This window comes from Eptatretus burgeri, chromosome 5 (assembly GCF_056783735.1).
Source record: "Eptatretus burgeri isolate ZD-2024b chromosome 5, Ebu_testis_v1, whole genome shotgun sequence".
NCBI lineage: Eukaryota > Metazoa > Chordata > Myxini > Myxiniformes > Myxinidae > Eptatretus > Eptatretus burgeri.
The window spans coordinates 11,550,528-11,573,525 of record NC_140965.1 but is presented as its reverse complement, the minus strand read 5'-3'; the positions used below and the strand labels follow the sequence as shown (position 1 = coordinate 11,573,525).

At 45.9% G+C, this 22,998-nt stretch overlaps 1 protein-coding gene across 2 annotated transcripts in view; it reads left to right on the top strand.

Moving 5' to 3' along the window:
• LOC147025848 (USP6 N-terminal-like protein) overlaps positions 1–22,101 on the top strand; it is a 79,705-nt gene extending 57,604 nt beyond the window's left edge. For both annotated transcript variants that reach the window (XM_085880727.1, XM_085880726.1), the window contains 6 exons: positions 12,738–12,858; positions 15,124–15,218; positions 15,932–15,997; positions 16,138–16,237; positions 17,438–17,590; positions 19,057–22,101. In XM_085880727.1, the coding sequence (XP_085736853.1) occupies positions 12,738–12,858; positions 15,124–15,218; positions 15,932–15,997; positions 16,138–16,237; positions 17,438–17,590; positions 19,057–20,225 (1,704 nt within the window). In that variant the 3' untranslated portion in view covers positions 20,226–22,101. The remainder of the gene's footprint in view (positions 1–12,737; positions 12,859–15,123; positions 15,219–15,931; positions 15,998–16,137; positions 16,238–17,437; positions 17,591–19,056) is intronic.
• Positions 22,102–22,998: the final 897 nt, after the last annotated feature.

Below are 22,998 nucleotides of genomic sequence, written 5' to 3'. Positions count from 1 at the left end.
TAAAAAAGACCCGACTAATTACAATTGGCTTTGAAAACAAGACTGGCTTCAAGATAAGTGATGAAGGGTTTCCCCCACGCGCGCACACATACACACATCTCGTTTTTATGCCTCTGTTGACAAAGTCGCCGGAAGTACTACGTTTTCGGGTTGTCTGTCTGTCCGTCCGTGATCCCCTTTTAAATTCATTTCCTCCACAACTGCTTGTCCCATTGACATGAAATTTCCACCATATGTGCGACTACTCATGTACAATGTTGTAATGATAATTATGATGTCGTAGGTCACTTGCTGTGGCAGCCATGTTAGAAATATGGAAACATTTTGGACTTCCGTATCTCCGAAACTGCTCCATGGAACAAAATTGAGGCACATGTCAAGTAATCCCTAAAGGGAATAAGTGTTGTTAACCGTGATTTCATCAGTGGAATGGTATCCCAGACAAAGTTCAGCACGTAGAACGCTTTTTCCGATCAGTATGAAAATTTTGGAGGGTCATCTCAGGATAAATTGTTTGACAGTAAAACAAAATTGATATCATCGGTCATGTTTTTCGGCATATCTCTCTCCCTCTCCCCCCTCTACCCCCTCTCCACCCTCTCCCCCCTCTCCTCCCTCTTCTCCCCCTCCCCCTCTCTCTCCAAAACGGCTAAACAGATCGAGGCAAAACTTTACAGGTATAACCACCAATCCATGAGGAACAAAAAGTTCCTTCCCTTTGACGATGTAGGTCACATGATTTGGCAGCCTTATAACATTTAACCGAAAACTTTTTTAAAATCTTCTTCTTCAGAACAGCTTGACAGATGAGGGGAAACTTCAGACATGTTTCCCAAGTCTTGGGAATACCAGGGTGTTTACAAATAGTTGATAGGTAACAAGTAGCCATATTGGATTGAAGGAAAATATTTTCAAAAATTTCTTTCTCTTGAACCACTTCATCAATGGACGTGAAACTTCACAGTTATTATCTAGTAGTCATGGGGAATATATATTTTTAGTGTCAACCTGAATGGACGCATTTGGGAACAGCTGAAGGTATTTAAATTAAACTTGGTACAAGTTTTATAATGATGTAATAATGTGGGTAGAGGCTTATCTGTCGACGTCGAAGGGTGCCGTTCTGGTTTTGATTCTGTTCCACACGCACACGCACACACACACAAAACCAAGGACACGACACTAATGGTGGGATTGAGTCAATTGAACAAGTGTAGGTTCTACAACAAAGAAGCAGAAAGTGTGAGCCACCTCCTATCAGGATGTAGAAAAACTCATGTCAGAGCAGCTGTACATCCAAAGGCACAACAAAGTTTGTAGAGGAATCCACTGGCATATCTGCAAAAGTGTCAAAATTCCATTTCCAGAAAACTCGGGGAAACATGAATAGAAAACTCATGGAAATGTGAACAAAAGCAATCACTGAAAACAAGGAAGTAACGCTCATGTACGACCCAATGATCCCATCAAGCGTGAACACAGAAAGCAAAGCATTGCGGCCGGATATAGTAATGAGGTACAACAAAAGAAAAGAAGGCATTGCTAATTGAGGTGTTGGTACCCATTTAGTTTCACCTAAACAACACAGAAATCAAGAAAATGAGCAAATACCAAGATCTCAAAAATGAAGTGAAAAGATCCTGGAAGCTGAAGAGCGCCAAAATTGTACCAGTGAATATTGGTGCAACGGGATTGATAAAAGAGAACCTTTCAGAGATCTTAAAAACCAGTCCGTCCACCCCATTTATCACTAAATCAAGCTGTTATTCAAATGTTCAAACGTTTTTTATAACATATATTTTCTTCATGCTGCCCTCTCTCCTCGCAACCACTGAAAATACTTTAAAAAATATATATTTTAATAATAATGTATTTATATAAATATCTCGTTCATAATATTTTTTACGAATTAGGGTGCCAAGCCTTTCAAGCTGGGTAACCTGTTGTTTTTCTTCTCTTTCTTATTATTTTTCTTATTCCGCCGGCAATTTTTTGGGGTTTTTACGCTTTTAAATTTAATTTTCTCGGCAACCGTGAGTCCGATTGACACAAAATTTTCACCGTGGTTTGAGTCTTCTTTTGTAGAATTTTTAAGTGATAATTATGACGTCATATGATAAAAAATCGTTTTCTCCAAAACGGCTGAACAGATTGCGAAACTTCACAGGTATGACCGCCTATCTTCGATGAACAAAAAGTTCCCGAGGTATTTTGACATAGGTCACATGGTTTGGCAGCCATATTGAAGTAACCCGAAAACCTTCGAAAATATTCTCCAGATCGGCTGGACGGATCAAAGGAAAACTTCACACACGTTCCCCAAGATGAGGGGATACAAATTTTTAAATGAATAATTGATAGGTCACATGGTTTGGCAGCCATATTGGATTGAAGTATCATCTCACGCCATTGCTGAATGTAGGGTAAAAATATGATGTCACAAGTCACGTGATTTGGTTGCCATTTTGGATAGAAAAACGCACCTTATCTGATTAACATGAAACTTCATATGTATGTTCCCCTCCCCAATTAAAGGCAGAATATAAATTCATGATGTCCATAGGTCACAGGATTCATCGGCCATGTTGGATTGAAAATTTAAGAATTTGAAAATCTTCTCCGAAACGGCTGAACAGATTGAGGCGAAACTTGACACCCATGTTCACCAAACAATGGGTGTCAGGTCAGGTATGGGAGCATGCGCTGGAACAGCTCATCGCTGCGTACACTTTCCGCCGGTACTCCAGGGGCCTCCGTCTGGCCATCCACCAGGCAGATGCCTGCCCCCAACCCCATCTCCTTGAGATGCTGATCAACCTGCTGCAACCATGAGGCATGTGGAACATGCCCATTCAGCCGTAGCTGACACTCACGGACTATGCAGGTAACAAATCTCATTTGAGTCTATCTCAGCAACCGCTCATTGGACACAAAGTCCGACCAGCGATAGCCAAGTATTCTCCAAAGAGACTTGGTACCAAAGGAATTAAGTCTCCATCTCAGATCCCTGGTCAGAGTCCAAGTCTCACATCCATAGAGAAAGACTGGAAGCACCAAGGACCTGAAGACTCGGACTTTCGTCCTCCTGCACAAGTACCGGCAGTACCACACCCCATGATCCAGTGAATCCAGCACTCCCCAGGCCCGACAAATACGTCTGTTTACCTCTGACTCACAGCCAGCAGAGACATGGATATCACTGCCAAGGAAAGTGAATCTCTCTGCGACCTCAACATCCTCGCCACAAACAGGTACAGACAGGAGAGCAGTATCCAAGATGTCATTGAAAGCCTGGATCTTAGTTTTGACCCAGGAAACCTGTAATCCCAGTGGCTCCGACTCCTCATTCAGCACCTCGAGGGCTCCCAAAAGGATATCCAGAGTCTCCACAAAGGTGGCTGCATCATCTGCGAAATCAAGGTCAAAGATCTTGACATTCCCAAACGATGCACTGCAGCTTGATCTCTCCGACATCCTCCCCAGAATCCAGTCCATACAAGTGCTGAAAAGTGTGGGTGCCAGTACACACCCTGACGAACTCCAGTAACAACTGGAAATAAGCCAGAGATGGTATCACCACACTTCACAGCACTCTCAGTACCAGAGTATAGTTCAGACATCAGATCGATCAGTTTTGGTGGCATCCCCGAAGACCAAGAATCCTCCAAAGGGCATCCCGATTCACTGAATGAAACGCTTTACAGAGATCAATATTGGCTGCAAGCAGCCCCTGCGGAAACTCTCGTCTGCATTCGGTGAGCACCCGAAGAGCAAGGACATGGTTAATCATTGATCTCTTTGGTGTAAAGCCTCACTGCTCTGGGCACTGGTGCTCAAGCAGATGGTGGCGAACCCTATCAAGAATTATCCGACAAAGACCTTGCCCGGCACTGAGAGCAGCGTCACCCCTCGGTAGTTGTTGCAGTCTTGGCGAACACCCTTCCCTTTCCAGAGAGGGACAACAAGGCTCCTCTTCCAATCAGTTGGGATGATGCGTGTGTTCCAGGCAGAGCACATAACTGCATGCAACGACAAGAGTGCAGCATTTCCACCAGCCTTGAGAAGTTCAGCATGAATGCCACAGATCCTTCGTCTCATAATACGCTCGTTGACTGGTGTTACCTCAATTATCATTGGAGTCAGCTTGTTGGACACAGCTACAGCAACTCCTTGGGCATGGTAACGATCAGAGCGACCAGACCAATAGTAGGTCCAACCAACCGCCATGATCTCACCGCAATCAGGTCTCCAAACCTCAGAGAGTTCTGCAATACCGATGTCCAAACGCTTGAGCTCAGATGACAACAGAGACAGGTGATCATCCTCTCTTAGGGATAGGACATTCCAGGCACCCACCCAAAGGGACCACCTCAAGTTAACCCAAGGAGACCGCCGTCTGGTGGACAACACCTCAGCACCACCCTGACACACTCTCCCGCAATCGGACCCAGGAAGGTTACCCCGTAGTTTCCCTCCTCTAATCAAAGATTGGGGGTCCTGAAGGCTTTGCCCCAATCCCGTCATCCGGTGAGTTGCCCTGCGAAGGGAAGCTGAAAAGGGGGTACTTCCATGGGGTGGGTTTTCAGATTTTTTTTTTTACCTCTCCTCTCTCTCTCTCTCTCTCTCTCTCTCTCTCTCTCTCTCTCTCTCTCTCTCTCTCTCTCTCTCTCTCTCTCTCTCTCTCTCTCTCTCGGTCTCTCGGTCTCTCGGTCTCTCGGTCTCTCGGTCTCTCGGTCTCTCGGTCTCTCGGTCTCTCGGTCTCTCGGTCTCTCGGTCTCTCGGTCTCTCGGTCTCTCGGTCTCTCGGTCTCTCGGTCTCTCGGTCTCTCGGTCTCTCGGTCTCTCGGTCTCTCGGTCTCTCGGTCTCTCGGTCTCTCGGTCTCTCGGTCTCTCTCTCTCTCTCTCTCTCTCTCTCTCTCTCTCTCTCTCTCTCTCTCTCTCTCTCTCCATTGTGACCCTCAACAAGGTGCTCCAGGATGCAATTGGTCTTCCAGTTACCACTTCCTGGTGAAGTTCCCAAGATCTAAGCTTTCCACACACCTCCACTCTTTTTTTTTTCTTCTTTTTTGTATACCTTGTCGAGGCTCATGTGAGAGCGAACACACAACGCACAGCAAGGGGGACATGAGACAAGAGGGTGGGAGTGGGGAACAGAGACAGGAGAGGGAGAGGGATGTGGCGGGGAACAGGGGGAATACAAGATGGACAAGATTACAGGGACTTTCAGGAAGGAAAGCAGGGAATTTGAAGGAGGTGGGCTTGGGGTGGATTAACGGGGGTAGAAAAGATCGAGAATTTGGATGGGGGATGATAGGTGGTGGTGAACAGCTGTTATGATGGCCTGGAGGGAAGAATGGGATTGAATAGAGTGAGGGAGTTTATTCCAAAGGCGGGAAAAAAGAGGAATGAAAGAGTGAAGGTGAGCAGTGATTCGTGATTTTGGTAGTTTTACCAGAAGGGGGTTGTAGGCGGACCTTGAGCGCCCTGCAGAAATGTGGTGGGGACAAATCGCAGAGAGAGCAGGGGGGCGAGGCTGGAGAGGAGAGGGTGGAAGACCGAAAGATCACCGACCAGCCTGCGGTGAGAGAGTGAGAGGCCCAAAGACTCAGCCTCATTGCGGGAGATGCCAATGATCCGAAATGCCTTGGTTTCCACAGCGTGAAGCCGAGAAAGGTGGGAGGCAGGAGCACCAGCCCAGAGAGGAGAGCAGTACTCCATCAGGCTGCGGACGAAAGCTTTGTAACTGGTCAGGAGCTCAGGTGGGCTGAGGAAGGACTTTGCATGACGGAGAATTACCATTCGGCGACTGGCTTTGGAGGCGAGGTTTGAAATGTGGCTCTCCCAGGAAAGGTCATGGCAGAAAGTGAGAACCAGAAGCTTGAAAGAATGGATTTCTTCCAGAGGATTGTTGAGAAAGTGTATGGGGGGGGGGAGGGTTCTAAACGGTCCTTTCGGAGAGACATAATGAGAGTGTGAGATTTGTCCGGATTGAAAGACATGTTCCACGTGTTGGACCAGTTTGTGATATTATCCAGATCTGCAGTGAGCGAAGAAGCTGCTGCTTGCCGGTCTGAGGGATGACCGATGGTATGGCAGAGGGTGGAGTCATCAGCAAAGAGATAAAGAGGATTTTCCGGAGAGTCACAGAGATCATTGATGAAAACCAGAAAAAGAACAGGGCCCAAAACGCTACCTTGAGGAACTCCAGCCTGGGCAGGAAGAGGGGATGAAAGAACTCCATTTAGGGCCACACGTTGACTGCGACAGGAGAGGAAGTCTGCAAGCCATGAGTGGAGATGGCCTTGGATACCAGAGGAAGAGAGTTTGGTGAGTAGTGCAGGGTGCCAGACTGTGTCAAAAGCACGTGATATGTCCAGGGACATGGCTCGGATTTCCTGTCTGGCATTGAGGACCTCCATCCATTGTTGGGAGAGAAGAAACAGCATATCCAAGGTAGAGTGACCTGGTCTGAAACCAAATTGATGATCGGAAATCAAGCCATTGGAGAAGAGGAAGGATTTAATGTCTGAAGCGATGATGGATTCCATAACCTTGCTGATGATTGGGAGAAGGCTGATTGGTCTGTAGTTGGAGGGATCTGTTTTTTGCACCTTTTTCATGTAGAATGCTAATGTTTGCTGATTTCCAAGCAGATGGCAGATGACCTTGAGCAAATGAGAGGGTGACTAGAACAGAGAGGGGGTGAGCAAGAGCAGAAGAGCAGGTTTTTAGGACATGTGAGCTGATGCCGTCTGGACCGGTTGCAGAATCTGAGTCAAGGTTTGACAGCAAGCTCTCCACCTTGTTAGAAGAAAAGGACACAGAGTCCAGGGACAGTTGGGTGAGACTGGGTAAGGTGGGTAGAGAAAGCGATGGGTTTTGGACATAAGATTTAGCTGCAAACACCGAGTTTAGACATTCAGCCTTTTCACGTGCGGTATCAGCAGTGCGGCCATTTGAGGTAAGGGAGGGGATGGAGGGGGAACATACACCAGAAACAGATTTGATTCGATGCCACCAGGATTTTGAGGAGGGAGAGAGGTTTGAGAGTTCAGACTTGAGATGAGAAAGATGTTGTTTTCTGGCTCTCCTGAGGGTAGATACACACTTGTTCCGAGCTTTGTGGAAAGAACTGAGATTGCCCTCAGTTGGGTTTGCTTTCCATGAGGCAAAGGCAAGTTGTTTCAGGACAACTGCCTCGCCACAAGCTTCAGTAAACCAAGGGCGGGAGGAAGGGTAAGACAACTGAACACGAGAGGGGATAAATCTGTGCATGAGGGAGATCAAGTTTCTTTGAAAGAATTCCCAGGATGAGTTGATGTTTGAGAAAGTAGTGATAGGAGACCAGTCTGTAAGTTTGATGGCTGCTCGGAGACCCTGCCAGTCGGCTTGAGTGAAATGCCAGACTCGACGGCGGTGAGGTGGTTCTCTGATAACAGCCAGAGAGGTAGCGGCATGGTGGAGCTCAACCAAATGCACAGAGTGACAACAGTAGGATTGGCTAAGTACGTGAAATTTATTGAGATATCCTGCACACAGACAGACAGATAGACAGACAGATAGGGGTGAAAACATAACCTTCTTCCACCTTTGGTGGCATTGGTAATTATCTTGCCCATCCTCCTATTCTTGGTACTCTGAATCTGTGGTGAGGCTGTTGCTCTAAAACAAGTTGTGTTCTCCTCCGAGAAGGCAAATCCTACCGAAGGCAACCTCAGATCATTCCACAAAGCCCACAATTGTGTCTACCTTCAGGAGAGCCAGAAAACATCTGTCCAATCTCAAGAATGAGCTTTCAAACTTGTCTCCCTCATCTAAAATTTTGTAGTGTCTTGTCAAGTCAGCCTCTGGTGAAAGCTCCCCTTCCATCCCTTCCCTCTCTTCAAATGGCACCACAGTCAATTCCGCTTGTGAGAAGGCTGAATGCCTCAATTCTGTGTTTTCTTCAAAATCTGTTTCCCTAACCCTTCCCTCTCTGTACCCATCCTTCCCAGTCATACCCAATCGCTCCTGAATTCTGTCTTTTGCACCTGAAAAAGGGGGAAAAGTTTCTGGCAACCCTCGACTGATTCTGCAACTGGACCAGACAGCATCAGCTCACGTAACTTCCAAGCCTGCTTTGCTGCTCTTGCGCTTCCTCTCTCTGCCATTTTCACCCTGTCATTTGCCATCGGTCATCTTCCATCTCCTTGGAAATCTGACAACATCACAGCATTGTATAAAAAGGTGCAATAACGGATCCCCTCATCTACTGCCCAAATATCTTACTTCCAATCATCAGCAAGGTCAAGGAATGCATCATCACAGTTGACATAGCATAATTCCGTTTCTCCAACAACCTCATCTCAGATCATGAATTCGGATTCGGACATGGTCACTCTATCCTGGATTTTCTGCTTCGACTCTCCCAACCAATGGTGGAGGTGCTCAATATCAGACATGAGAACAGGGCCGTCTCTCTGGGCATATCTCGAGCTTTTGATACAGTCTGGCATCCCGCCTTGCTCTCCAAACTGTCTGCCTATAGAATCCAAAGCCAACTCCACTCTTGGATTACTGATTCTCCTTGTCAAGGCTGGAGTACCCCAAGGCAGTGTTCTCGGCCCAATATTATTCCTAATCTTCATCAATGATCTCACCGACTCTCTGGAAAATCTTCTATCTCTTTGCTAATGACTCCACTCTCTGCATCGTGACGTCTCTCATCCTTCTGACAGACAGACACCGGTCTCTCTCTCCTCTCCTCTCCTCTCCTCTCCTCTCCTCTCTCTCTCTCTCTCTCTCTCTCTCTCTCTCTCTCTCTCTCTCCTCCCAATCTCTCCTCCCAATCTGTCCTCCCAATCTCTCCTCCCAATCTCTCCTCCCACTCTCTCCTCCCACTCTCTCCTCCCACTCTCTCCTCCCACTCTCTCCTCCCTCTCTCCCACACTCGCTCTCTCTCACTCTCTCTCACTCTCTCTCACTCTCTCTCACTCTCCCTCACTCTCCCTCACTCTCCCTCACTCTCCCTCACTCTCCCTCACTCTCCCTCACTCTCCCTCACTCTCCCTCACTCTCCCTCACTCTCCCTCACTCTCCCTCACTCTCTCTCTCACTCTCTCTCACTCTCCCTCACTCTCCCTCACTCTCTCTCCCCTATTTTGTTGATGTATCCGTATTGTCCACCCCTTGTTTTTCCCTTACTCCTCATCATTACCTGCATCCGTTGTTTGTCGGTCTGTCTACTTTCTCCCTCCACCCTGTTGATTGTGTTTCCCCTTTCTCCTGCTGTTCCCTTTGTTATGTCGTGTCCTGATTTGTTCTGTGTTATCGCTCTCACAAGCCTAGACCATGTAAAAAATAAAAATAGTTTCAGGAACGTATCCCCCATAAATGTCGCACTCCAACAGTATACACATGCATATACGTGTGAAGGTCTCTGTTCCACCTTCTGAAACTCGCATATGGAGATGACAACCAAACGTGCGTGCGTGCGTGTGTGTGTGTGTGTGTGTGTGTGTGTGTGTGTGTGTGTGTGTGTGTGTGTGTGTGTGTGTGTGTGTGTGTGTGTGTGTGTGTGTGTCGAGGGGTTTGAGAGAATGTTAATAACTTTCTGATTTGGTTCCGTCATTTGACCTCACCCCACTCCCCACTCCCCACCCCCACACCCTTCCTTCCAAAATTCCTCATGATGTTGTGACCTCAAGATTCCAATACAGTGTTGACACTGTTGACAGTGTAGAGAATATAATGTTTGTTTTCAAAGTATTGTAATGGTCACACGGCCTTTAACCATCAATGAACCAGAAGGCGAATAGGGGACGAGGGGTCACCACGTGCAGGTCGGTGGTTTAAGAACCACGTGACTTGCCAATTTGGCCAAGCATTGCCAAAAGGCACTTTGGTATGAACTAATGGTACCTTATTGCGCTGATTCCCAAATGTTCCCGTGTACGGGTTTATTCACCCAATTGACTAAATGCACTTGGAGTTCCACGTTCCCTTCAATGGACACAAAACAGGTTCTCATTAACAAACGAGATTTATTAACAAGAACAAATGTGGTGGGGGGGGGGAAGGTAAAGAACGGACCGCACTGGTGGCAAATCAACACTTAAATACCCCCAACGTGCCCACGGTACTCGGTGCCTTGGTGCCAACTTGTACTATAGCCTTATCTCATTCACTCAGGGAAGATGATGGGACAGAGGAGAGGACGAGACACAGAAGGAATGAAACCTTCTACTTGTGGCAATGTTGGCCATGTGGTGGGGGCTCGGTAGTGATCTGTACAGGGTTGGTTTTCGACCTCGTTCTCCACGCTCCGTGCGCTTCAGCCAGGGAGAGGAAAAACCACCAGAGAGCTGCGTGAGATCACCGGGGACCGACGATCTCGATGCCGGAGAAGCAGCACCTGACAAAGCCCAGAAGACTCTTGAAGAGGACCACGCAGCTCCCTAAGGCTCTTGAGGACTCTAATAACTCCGTGCTGTATTCCCCATTTTATTCACTTCCCCTTGCTCGTCGAGCACACTTGTGGGGTGCTCCGATTGGACATGCACCAGACATGCCGACATCTGGCACCCTTTGGCCAGTTTTGTGAGCAGGGAAGAAGGGAAAAGCGTGGAGAACCCTTCTATGATTTGTCTGACTGCAAGCCCAGGAATTTCCACCCTTGCACACACCCCGTCACTTTAAAGTGTGCCAGGTGTTTACATGCCGCGGCCTTAGCCACACTTGTCCTATGTTCTGCGCAAGCGTCCCTGGGTGGACAAAAAACACATCGATAGATATACAACAGGAATCAATGCAGAATGTAAGGGATAGGGGAGAGGTGGGTATTGGACACACTCAAGTCGGGAAGACGAGGGGCTCTCTTCTTCAACACATTTAATCAATCACATGAATTAGAGTACATGCTTATGCTGCCAGTTTTTTTTTTGTTGTTGTTTTTTTTTGTATATAAAGTCCAGACTCTTGGAAGAGCTAGAATACTGAACAGATTATGATGCAACAGAGAAAAATGAACATTTAAGGGATGTGGAGAGGAAAGGGGCAGGAGGGAAGGATGCACGGGGTGGACAAGATGGGTACACAAGCAAAATCTCAGGATGAAATGTGGAAGGTGGGCTTGGGGTGTGCTTGTTGGGGGAGTGGGGCGATTTAACGAAAGTACAAAAGATCATGGTTTGGGATTGGGGACGATCTGAGATGGTGGTGAACAGCTGTCTTGAAGACCTGGAGGGAAGAATGAGATTGAAAAGAATGTGGAAGTTGATTCCACAGGTGGGAAAAGAGAGGAACACATGAGTGGAGGTGAGCAGTGATCCTTTATTCAGGTCGTTTCAGCAGAAGGGGGTTGATAATGGACCGTATGAGCCCTGCAAAAACCTGTAGGTAAAGGGTGAGTGGGGTGGGGAGGGGTGCAAGACCAAAAGTAGGCGGTAGAAGACTGAGAGACCACCGGTTTATAAAAATAACTCCAGTTTTTTTTTTAATCAAAGCTCAATTACCCCAAAGCCACATCCAGTACAGTATTGTTGTTTGCACGGGATGTGGTTCCTGATAACCGAGCGTTGTTTTTTTTCCCAAATACAAAGCCCTTTGTAGGAATTGGAAGTCGTCGTTTTTACAATGGCTGCCTATTCTCCTAATTAGCATGATGGGCAGAGAAGCCTCCATTCTAAAGATTGAAAACAAGACCAACACTGAACACGGACCTTAACTTTAACTTAAACACTACTCCATGCTCCAAGCCTGGTGACGAGAGGGGGAATGGATTGGTAGGGTTGGCAGATCAAAGAAGCTCAAACAGGGCAGTTAAAAAAACCAAAACAAACAGATAATGTCAGATTGTAGGGGATGTCTTCACTGCAGGCTCGGGCAGGTGAGTACTACAAAGATGTGGCTGGTATGGAGGTGTGTCCGGCTTGTCACTCCGGCGACTCTCCAGCATGCGGTGGTAAACCGAGAACCTCGTCTTTTTCTCTCTTTGACAATGTTTCAATGTGCTCATTTCTGCACACTCTCTATGTCTGCACTGGGCTTTTCCTCTTTCTCACTCTGCGGGCCTCCTTTCAAAACATGACTGCAGTGCGGAGTCTCGCATCGCTCGCAATGACGTGTCCTTACGCATGTAGAATGCAACCTCTGACAATCTGGGTTCAACAAGTAGCTTGATAGGGATGGAGGGTGGAGTTTTGAATTGGTGAGTTTGTTGGGGGTGGGGTGGTGGGTTGTAATCATAAAAGGAGAGGGAGATGAGTTAACACAGGCATATGGGGAAAGCTGCAGCCCCAGATGATTCTACAAAGCCCCAACCCACCGAGACAGATCCGACAGCATGAAGAATCACAGTAACGATTTCTATCACACCAATACATCATGGGCTGCCACCCTTTCCCATGCATGTATCTTCGTATCTCCGATGCAAATAGCAGTATCTTCACCAAGTAGAAAATATCATGATGTTGCGAGCATGTACGGGTTAAAATACCATTGCAGCTGTATGGGAAATGCACTCGAGGATAATATAAAAATATGAAATGCAAAATGGCTCCAGTTTTCTACCTTAAAAGCAGGTCTTTCGAGGGTGTTTCTGTTCAAATGTCTAGTTTGGAAAATGTCAGATCTGTTTTATTCATGTGCAGGACTTTATCAAACTCTTGAAGGGTTGGTAACACCCCTTTAATCAAAGGAAAACTTGCTGTTTGGCGAAGGGTGTATTTTTACTTTGTTTGTTGCTGATGTTTTTGGCAGGAGGTAGGTTACTGCCAAGGCATGAGCCAGGATGTTGCATTGCTGCTCATGTACCTGAACGAGGAGGATGCTTTCTGGGCTTTGGCTCACTTGCTCACCAACCACAAACACGCCATGCACGGTGAGTGCGTTGACCAGCACGCTGTGCAGGCCGTGGGCTTGGTTTGAGGTTGTAATGTGACCAACGTGAATTGAGTTTGTGTTGGGGAGCATGTCCTGACTGTGAGGTCTGGACGTTATTACGGAGGATAAAACGAACAACGGAATCTTCATTCATACCAGTGCAGTTTGATTTAACTGATGTGATGATAAGTTGTTCATTTTTTTTTGGGTGAACATGTGTAATCTCTCACTGGGGTGGTGGCAGCACCAGGAGTTTGTTGCAGTCGGGTTGCAGAAACTTTTCCTTTTCGAAAGGCGGTGCAAATCGTTACGATGATCGTCTGTGCGATCCTAGCTGGAAGGATTCCGCTTTGTTTACATTGAAATTCCTCATCCATACAAGTCACACTGAGGTCTTCCAGCTGTGCCAAAACTGACCGAAATTATTGCACATTGCTAGATTGAGTGCCGAGGTGGTGTTTTTTTTTGTTTTTTGTTTTTTCCTCTGTCTGTTTGTTTGTCTGTTCATGTGCAGGATATCTCAAAAAGTTGTGGTTGGATTTAGATTAAATGTGGTGGACAGGTTGGGTGTGTGACGAGGACAAACTGATTAGATTTAGGTGAAGATCTGGATCCGGGTCTGGCTCCTTGAATTTTTAAGCGATTCTTCACCATTGAGAGATTGAGCTAAACCGATGAAAACACGATATCTGAAGTCCTTTCTTTCAAGCTTCTGGGTCTCACGATCTGCCATGATCTCTCCTGGGAAAGCCACATTTCAAAGCTCACCTCCAAAGCCAGTTGCCGACGAGGAATCCTCCATCGTGCAAAGTCCTTCCTTGGCCCACCTGAACTCCTGACCACTTACAAAGCTTTTGTCCACAGCCTGATGGAGTACTGCTCCCTCCTCTGGGCTGGTGCCTCCTGCCTCTCACCTTTCTCGGCCTCACGCTGTGGAAACCAAGGAGGCATTTGGGATCACTGGTGTCTCCCATGATGAGGCTGACTTTGGGCCTCTCATTCTCTCACCGCAGGTAGGGCAGTGGTCTTTCTGTCTTCTACAATCTCATCTCCGGTCTCGCCCCCCCCCCCTCTGCTCTATCTGCGATATGTCCCCACCATATTTCCACAGGGCGTTCCAGGTCCGCCAGCCAACCCCCTTCTGATAAAACTACCAAAATCATGAATCACTGCTCACCTTCACTCTTTCATTCCTCTTTTTTTCCCACCTTTGGAATAAACTCCCTCACTGTTGAATCCCATTCTTCCCCCAGGCCTTCAAAACAGCTGTTCACCACCACCTCTTATCATCCCCCATCCAAAACCTTGATCTTTTCTACCCCCGGTAATCCACCCCAAACCCACCTCCTTCAAATTCCCTGCTTTCCTTTCTGAAAGTCCCTGTAATGTCCATCTTGTATATCCCATGTTCCCCACCCCATCCCTCTCCCTTCCACAGATCTCCTAATGTCTCTGTTCCCCACTGTTTTGTCCTTCCCACACCCCTCTTGTCTCATGTCCCCCTTGCTGTGCGTTGTGTGTTTGCTCTCACACGAGCCTCGACAAGGTATACAAAACAAAAAAACTTACAGCAAGGTAGAAGGAGAAAACAGTAGGGCACTTGGAGGAAGAATAGACATGGGGTTGAATGGACAAAGGGGGTGAACAAGATGGATGAAAGCTCAAACACAGCAAGAGTGAGAGAGGACAAGGCAGGGATGAAACGAATGGGGGAAAAAAAAGAGGATGAGAGAAAAGGCATATGCAACTAGACCGGCAATCGGTCGAGAGCATGCCTCCACCAGGCTGAACAGTTTACCTTTTCTATCCCACTGATAGGCCGGATCTGCTGACCTGAACCAAAATGTAATCAGCTTGTTCTTGTCAGCAACCCAACTCATCCACCAAATTTCGTCCGAATCCATCCATAACTTTTTGAGATATCCTGCTCACAGACAAGCAGACTGGAGTGAAAACATAACCTCCGTCCACCTTCGGTGGTGGAGGTAATCACCTGGAGAGGAAGGGTGGGCATGGTGAGAGTTAATGGGGGTACAAAAGATCATGGTTGTGGATTGTAGATGCTGAGGTGGTAGAGAACAGCCTGAAGAGGTTCGTTCCACAGGTGAGAGAGGAAAAAAAAAAGTCTTCTTACGTTTTCATTAAAATTTGTTGATAATGTTTTGAACAGCTGTGAAACTGCTAATTGTGGAGTTTTAACCCTAACCTCCACACTTCCGTCTGAGGTGTTTACGTTGTTTTCATCCATGTGCTACCGGGGCAGGTTTCTTTGTGCCAGGGTTTCCCAAGCTGATGCGCTTCCAAGAGCACCATGACAAGATCATGAAGAAGTTGCTGCCCAAGCTAAAGAAACACCTGGTAGATGCATAGGGTTTTCCCATTTGTGCTGTTTTTGTTGTTTTTATTAAAATGTTAATAAAAGTTTGATTTGCTTATTAAAATATTATAAAAATGCAAGATTTGAGGCTCAGGAACGAGATTTTTGTCAGGAATGTGGCATCTTTACCACCAGGAGACTTCCCCTGTCCTCCATCATATAGTATCACGTCAAGTGTACCAAACAAAGGGCCACTGGACCTGTAGCTTATCTGGGCCCTGGCCGAATGTTGTAACCAAAACGTGGTGGCATTCCGACTGGTTGCGTCGAGAGAAGACGATATTGGAAGGAATTTGCGCGACCGCCATTTTGACACACTTCCGGTCGTGTAACCGGCACGGCCTCCGCAATTTAACATCAGGACCCTATCCTAATGTTGTAAACCAAATTTGGTAGCATTCTGACCCGTGAGTCTGGAAAAGGAGATTTTTGAAGAAATTTATTCGGTCGGCCATTTTGACCGACTTGAAGTCGCGTGACCGGAACGAGTTTTGCAATCCCTGTTACAAGTCAGGAGAGGAACGTTGCTGCCAAATTTCAGCCGGATCGGCCTAGCGGTTTGGCCGGAGAAGTCGAAATAGGAGACGGACGGACGGTGCGTGATGATGCCTCATGTGGAATTTAATTTCCAGATAAGCTCATGATGGTTTTCTGCTCGCTTTCTGAACTTGGGAATGTTGTGCTTTTGTTGTAGGACAGCCAGGAGATATACACCAACCTGTACACCATGAAATGGTTTTTTCAGTGTTTCCTCGACCGGGTAAGAAATCCTGAGCTTCTGTCCAACAGAGTAGATCGATTTTTTTTTCTGCAATGATTGGATGAGATCTCTCTTTGGATAGCTAAATGTATATCTGTGAAGTGCGACTTTCATTTTGGTTGTGCTGCTCTGTTCAACAGACACCCTTTACCCTCACTCTTCGCCTGTGGGACATTTACATGCTGGAGGGAGAGAGCGCGCTTACTTCCATGAGCTACACAATCCTCAAGTTGCACAAAAGTAATTCTTTTCTTCCCCACCCATGAAACCTCATCACCGAGGAGCTTTTGATGAGTTCAGGTCAACATGTCATCGACCAGTTTGATTGTTACCGCACACACACGTGAAGCGAAAAGCGGGGTTAAGCAATTGGTTCATGTCTGGCCGTGTGTCCTGTCGACGAGTGTCAGTTTATGATCAAGGAACCACTTGATTTAAATTGAATGTTGTAATTGTGAACATGAATAGGAAAAGAAACCTGTAGTTTAGCAGTACGTACTTCGGCTTTCAATTCATCCAGATTGCGCATGCGCAGAGGAGTGAGATCATTTCTTGCGTCTGTCTGCCTGTCTGGCAGTCAAACAAAATTGAAAAATCATTCCAAACAGGAATCTTACTGCTTGGAAGGACGTCATAAAGGACACAAACAGGCACTAATAACTAACCTAAAGTGTTAAATAAGGTGGTGTAAAAGCCACTGTGTCGACAGTGGTAAGCTGCCGGAATTAATTCTCGTTAGATGACCTTCAAAATCTTAATTTTATTTCAAACTTTATTTTATTTTATGTGTACAAGACTGCGTCAACGGTGCTGAACTCCCTGAATGTTTATTTTTTTTTTTACACACCCTTTAAAATCCTAATTTAGTTTCATTTGAATTATAGGATGAAACACTGCGTGCGGTAAGGTGTTCTATGACCTCTCTAGTTTCCATGTGCAAAAGCATGGGTGTGTGATTTGTTAACTTTCTTCCACTGCATTTTCATATCCTAATTTGTGTGTTTCACAGACAGCAGGGTTGCCTGGGTTCCCTGAATTCCATGTCCTCGTGTCCTCATTGTACATAATGTCCATCTAGCATTGTGATGTTTTACTCATTCGATAATTTGGATGATTCGATTTCACATACAGTTTTATGTTTCTGAAAACCAGATTGTTTCCCTCATGATCAATTGGATGTGCTCTCGATTTGGGGTTGTGGTTCGGTGCGAGGGAGTTTTTTTTTTATTGTCGCTCTCTGTTCACTCATTTGGTGGTTACATGTGCACATCGGTTCATATAAACGGGTGCACGTGAGGGTACTACGATTCTGGTTTGCTGTTTCTTCAAAAATACGTTTTATTTTTCCTTAATTTGGAAACTAACTCGTGAATCTTTGGGCAGCAGGCTCTTGGTCACGAATTTGAAGTTGAATGACAAAATTTCCCCTTTTTGATTTAGAGCGGCTCATGAAACTGGAGATGGAGGGACTCGTCTACTTCCTGCAGCATGAGCTTGCACAGGACTTTCATCTTGATGACGACATGGTCGTGGAACAGCTTCAAGCTTGCATGGCCGAGCTGCGCAAGTTGAAGCTTGCTCTGCCTCCTCCAGGTAAGGAAGCGCACCTTGTTTAACCCCGTCGCCTTTAGCACTGGATGGTGTCTGCTTTTATCAATCACTGGTGGTCTCAACACAATCTGGTGTCTCCACCACTTATTGTAGAGTCTAACTCCTTGGACATCAGCACACAGTTGCTCAAAGCTCGGATAAGCACTATGCTGTGGATAATTTCCTTTGTTCAAAGTCTCTGTGTCTTTGTTTGGTTGGTTGGTTGTCTGTTTGTGTGAACAAAATATCTCAAAAAGTTGTGGAGAGCTTGGGTTTGTGACGCCGACGAAATGATTAGATTTTGGTGAACATCCGGATCTGGATCTGAATTTTTTTCGAGTGATTTTTCACAATTGAGAGACGGGGCCAAAAACAACATATAGCAGGATGTCTCATAAAGTTTGGACTGATTCTGCCGAAAATTGGTGGGCAGTTTGGTTATGCAACAAGGAGTAATTGCTTCGATTTTGGTGAAGATCCGAATCTGGATCCGAGAATTTTTTAAGCGGTTCTTCACCATTGAGTGAGAAGGCTAAAACGATGGAAAGCACGATATCTCAAAAAGTTAATGACCGATTCAGATGAAACTTGGTGGATGAGTTGGTTAGGTGACTAGAACAAGCCGATTTAAATTTCACTTCAGTTCCGAATCCAGATCCGACCTCTCAGTGGAACACAAAACTCAAACTCATCAGCTTGGCGGAGGTATGTGATCCACCGAGTGCCCTTCTAGTTTGTTAAGGTGTTGGGAAATTTCCTCCTGATGACATTTAAATGCTCTTGTCGCCCGACCCAGCATATCCTGTTTGGTTGGCGTAACGTTTGCCTTGCTCTTTTGAGTTTGGCCGTCTTCTGCCATCATGATGGTTTTGCCAGCAGACAGTGCAATGCATTGTGCGATACCATGTACCTATCAAAAGTTTATCCAGCCATTATCCGGCAGACAGCTATCCTACATGCCTGGTGTTGGCTTAATGGTTAGGGTGGCAGGCTTTGGATCCTAGGATCCTGAGTTCAAATCCCACTCAGCTGGTGAATTAATACCAGGTGGGGTTAACTCGGCCTGTCATCCTTCCGAGGTCGGCAAAATGAGTGCCAGCATGCTGGTATCCTGTGTCGGAGTGGCGACCCGTCCAGGATTGTGCCAAGGAGACTGCTTAAGCAGCACCAACGCTCTGCATAGAGTGTGGTCCCAATCTCCTCTCCTCTCCTCCTATCCTACCCTTATCCAGCCATTGAACAACCATAGTTTATCCGTGGGTTCGTTAACCATCGGATAAGAATTTTAACCACAGGAATAGTTCTTATCCAGTGGTTAAATTAACCCGAGTTTTGAGTACCTGGGGCCAAGGCCTTTTATTGTCCAACTAACTTTGTAGTCACTTTGTAAATTTGTGCATCTTCCAATTCCAACATTCCCTCTGGCCCTGCCCTTCACCACTAATTTTTCTTTATTTGTACTTTTATAGGGAAGCTTGAAGAATTTCCACAGAAGCCTTTGGGCCAACTTCTTCAGGAGACGAGCTCACCAGTTGAGCTTAATGGTACAGTGAATGGGCAACAAAAGAGTAGCAAAGCTGTTACACCAACAACCAAGGGCGAAAGTCGAGCCTTGCCCATCAGCGCTGCTGGAGCAGCATCATCTCTTCGTTCTGTGGAGTCATCAGTGACTGGAGACAAGAGAAAAAACCAAGTCGTGGGACATCGTTCTCCTTCCAGCCCAGGAAATGGTTTGACAAACCTGCTGGAAAATGAGAATGTATCGACGTCGTCTCGCTTTGTCCCACATTGGAGGAAACCTTCGGAGGGCGTAGATGGGTCAACTACTGCCACAGATGGTGCTTCGACTTCGAAAATGATGCCAGTCACAGACACCTTTCTGCAGAGCTGGAGTACAGTTATAAGTGTGGACAATGTAGTACGAGGGGCTGATCATATTTCCGACCGACGCACGTCAAAGCATTCGCTTTATGAAAATGTGATCGAAAGTTCTGATGGAGGCTTGAATGGTGAAAGTTCAACTTTGATTACAGACGGTCGACCTGTGCTTTGCTTTCCTGCAAGGCAGGGCATAGTTGGAAACGATTCTCAAAGCGGCATCGAGCAATTGGGTAGGAATGCCCTTTCCAAGGGTGTCGAACACAAAACTTTTGTGCAAGGTTCTCCTTCGCTTTGCAGCAGCCGCTCTGCTCATGGTACACCGCTGCATGCTCCTGCCTTGTCCCGTGACATAAGCAGTATGCCTGTCATTCCGATAGCAGCAGCGATGTCGCCAAAAAACGGTACAAAAACGGTCAGACATAACGGAGTGACAGATTCAATAGCTACGGGAGCAGAAAACTTTTCCACGACTAACCCACAGTTTAACCCGGACTCTCTCCAATTTGCGAGTGAAGCTGAAGCAGGATTGCCTGCCGCTATCCCTTCACACAGCAGGAGCATTGATTCGGCCCTCAAGCAGCCGTGGCCAATTATAGAAACATCCCAGGGCTCGAGCACTGCTCAGCTTCAGGCATCTGCCCCATGCCTGGTATTTGAAGATGGGCAGTTCTTGAGAGCGGCTGAAGAAACTGTTTTGATGCCTGCAATGCAACGTGTCCGCGTGGTGACTGCCCTGGGAAACAGTGCCGTAGTATAGCAGTGGTTATTGTAACATTTTACTTTCCCCGAGAGGTTCACATGTGCCAGTCACATTGAGTGGAACATTTGCTTTGTTACTGACCTACGTGATCTACGTTTGCCATGACTAGTTGGAACTGTGTCAAGAAACTTTTATTACCCTAACAGATTCTGACTCGTCTTAAAAGTATGCGACGAGGTTAAAGTGTCTTTTTTTTAATGTTCTTGAGAATAATTCCGCAGGTAGGGACCGCAGGTTGCATGGTTTACAGGGAGAAGATTGGAGAGTTGTACTGCATGAGCGATCAGCTGGTGAAATGTAAAGTATGGCAACTGACTTTGAGCCATTGACAGTGGGGGTTAGAGGTTTAGGGGGGCTGTGTGGAGTTTACAAAGACCATAAGGTTTGAGCTTTTTACTGGGATCAAACTTGGATAAACCATCATTCCACATGGACCTGTTTAGTTTTATTGGAAAAAAGAAAAAAGAAAAAAAATCTAATTAATGCACCTTGCTGACCGTACAAGTTTGTGCTAGGTCTGCGTTTAGGCCACAAAATGAGTGGTGTTAGAGCTGGAGCTCTTATTGGTACCGGGACTTTGCCTTTTTCTCGGTCGAGGTGGTCTCGGTCCTTGGGTTCGATGGCCAAAGTGGTGGCAATGCGGATGGCAGCTCTGCTTGCAACCGTTCCTTGAACCCATTTTTTTTGTCAAATCTGAAGTTCTTGATATTTTTCTTTGTTTTATTTTTTTTCCATCTTTGGAATCTGAGTTACTCATTCGTGTTTTTATAATTCCACGGAACTTGATGGGTTTTTTATTTTTTATTTATTTTGTTAAACGTGATATTCAGTGCTTAAAACATACAGGACTTAAAAAAAAAGCTTTGCTTTGTATCAAATTCCTCGCCGGTGAAGCGGAACAGCCATTCTGATTGTGTCCATTTCCACGAGCGGTATTACCCTAACAACCGTTTCACTCACTTGGGACCGTAGGCCTTTTTTACAATGTAAATAAGTAAATATGCATTTCTTTATTCGATACCAGATTGAGTTTCTGGATTGCCGCTGGAATACAAGAGGAGACGACCGATGATGGTATGAAAGAGGAATTTTTTTTTACAGATGTGTATTTTTGAGCAATCGTGAGTTCCACCCTTGTGTTTTTGTACGTCGCGTGTAACCTTTGCACCTGTAATAGATTTATCATAATGTATTTGACCATTCGAAAGGCACGAAACCGCTTTGGGTTTTTGCTGTCGTTGTGCGCATATAGCAAGCCCGTACAATTAATTATATTTGCATCATCGTTTTCCAATTGCTGCACGACGTTCAAATCCATGTGTCGATATAACTATGCTTCCAAATTTGTTCACCCTTTGGTTGTTGTCGTATTTTTATTTGATTTTATTATTTTTATTTTTTTCTATCCAAGCCCAACAGTGACATGTACAGCGTTTTAATGGAAATTGTGTTGGTGCCGTTACTTGCCAAAAGCTGATACATTTGTTTTAGTATTTATAAGTAAACGTACTTTTGGGAGGTCAGGGAAGGATGAAGATCATGAAGTATTTCTAGTCGTTTTTGTGCTGCATCGTATCAGAAGTCTGCTTTGAACTTTAGGTTACAGAGTTCATCACCGTACCCTGCCTTCCCATATTGAAGGATTGCTTTTTTTAATTTTTGCTTTGGGGATCATGTTTAGGGGTTTGGAGGGTGGGGTAAGGAGATTATGGGGGGGCAGGGAGGGAGGAAGGTGGGTGGTACTGTTGTAATTAATTATTTCGATTGATCAACCCAGTATGTATTTAAAAAAAGGCTTGTTACAAGTAACTGTTCTGCATTTCGTATTTTTGTACCTTTATTACTATGCATTTCCAGTACAACTAGAATGTGATGATGTGTATTGTCTTTTTATGATCGCACACCGATGCTACGTTCCTCCATCTCTTGGGCATAAAACAAACTGGTTTCTCCCCCCTCCCCAAACTCTCCTCCCCCATCCCCAAACTCTCCTCCCCCTTTTGTAGCGTTTGAGGTTCATGAATGAGTTTGTCCATGTAATGCATGAGACTAGGACTTTTAAGCTCGAAACGAAATACTTAACGGGACATGGAAACTGATGATGTGCTTTCAATGTGCAGAACTTCTGCTTCGACAACACTTGTAGGTTTGATAAAGCTGGAAGTCATGCTGACAAATGTCACACACTCGCTCTGTTTCTCCAAAAAGACCAAATGACAAACCCTCCCATCTACTTCCGAAATGAGCCATTTTTTTCTTGGGCAAACCACATGTCTAAGTTGGCCTTCAAAACCAGTCATCCTCTGTTTACGAGGGTGGAAATATCAGAGTTTCGGATTGGGGACAATCTGAGATGGTGGTGAACAGATGCCTTGAAGACTTGGAAGGAAGAATGAGATCAAAGAGAACGTGGAAGTTGATTCCACAGGCAGGAGAAAAGAGGAACAAATGAGTGGAGGTGAGCAGTGACCCTAGATTTCGGTACTTTAACCAGAAAGGGGGTTGATGGTGGACCATGTGTGCCCTGCAGAAACCTGTGGGAGAGAGTCAAAGCAAAAAACAGAGCAGAGGGTGCAAGACCAGAAAGGATGCAGTAGACAACAGAGAGGTCACTAATCTGACTGCGATGGTGCAGTGATAGACGCGTAGACTCGGCTTCATCACGAGATATTCCAATAATCTTGAAGCCCTTTGTTTCCATGGTGTCAAACTGAGCAATATGTGGGGCAGCAGAGCTACTAGCCCAGAGGAGAGAGCAGTCTTCTATAAA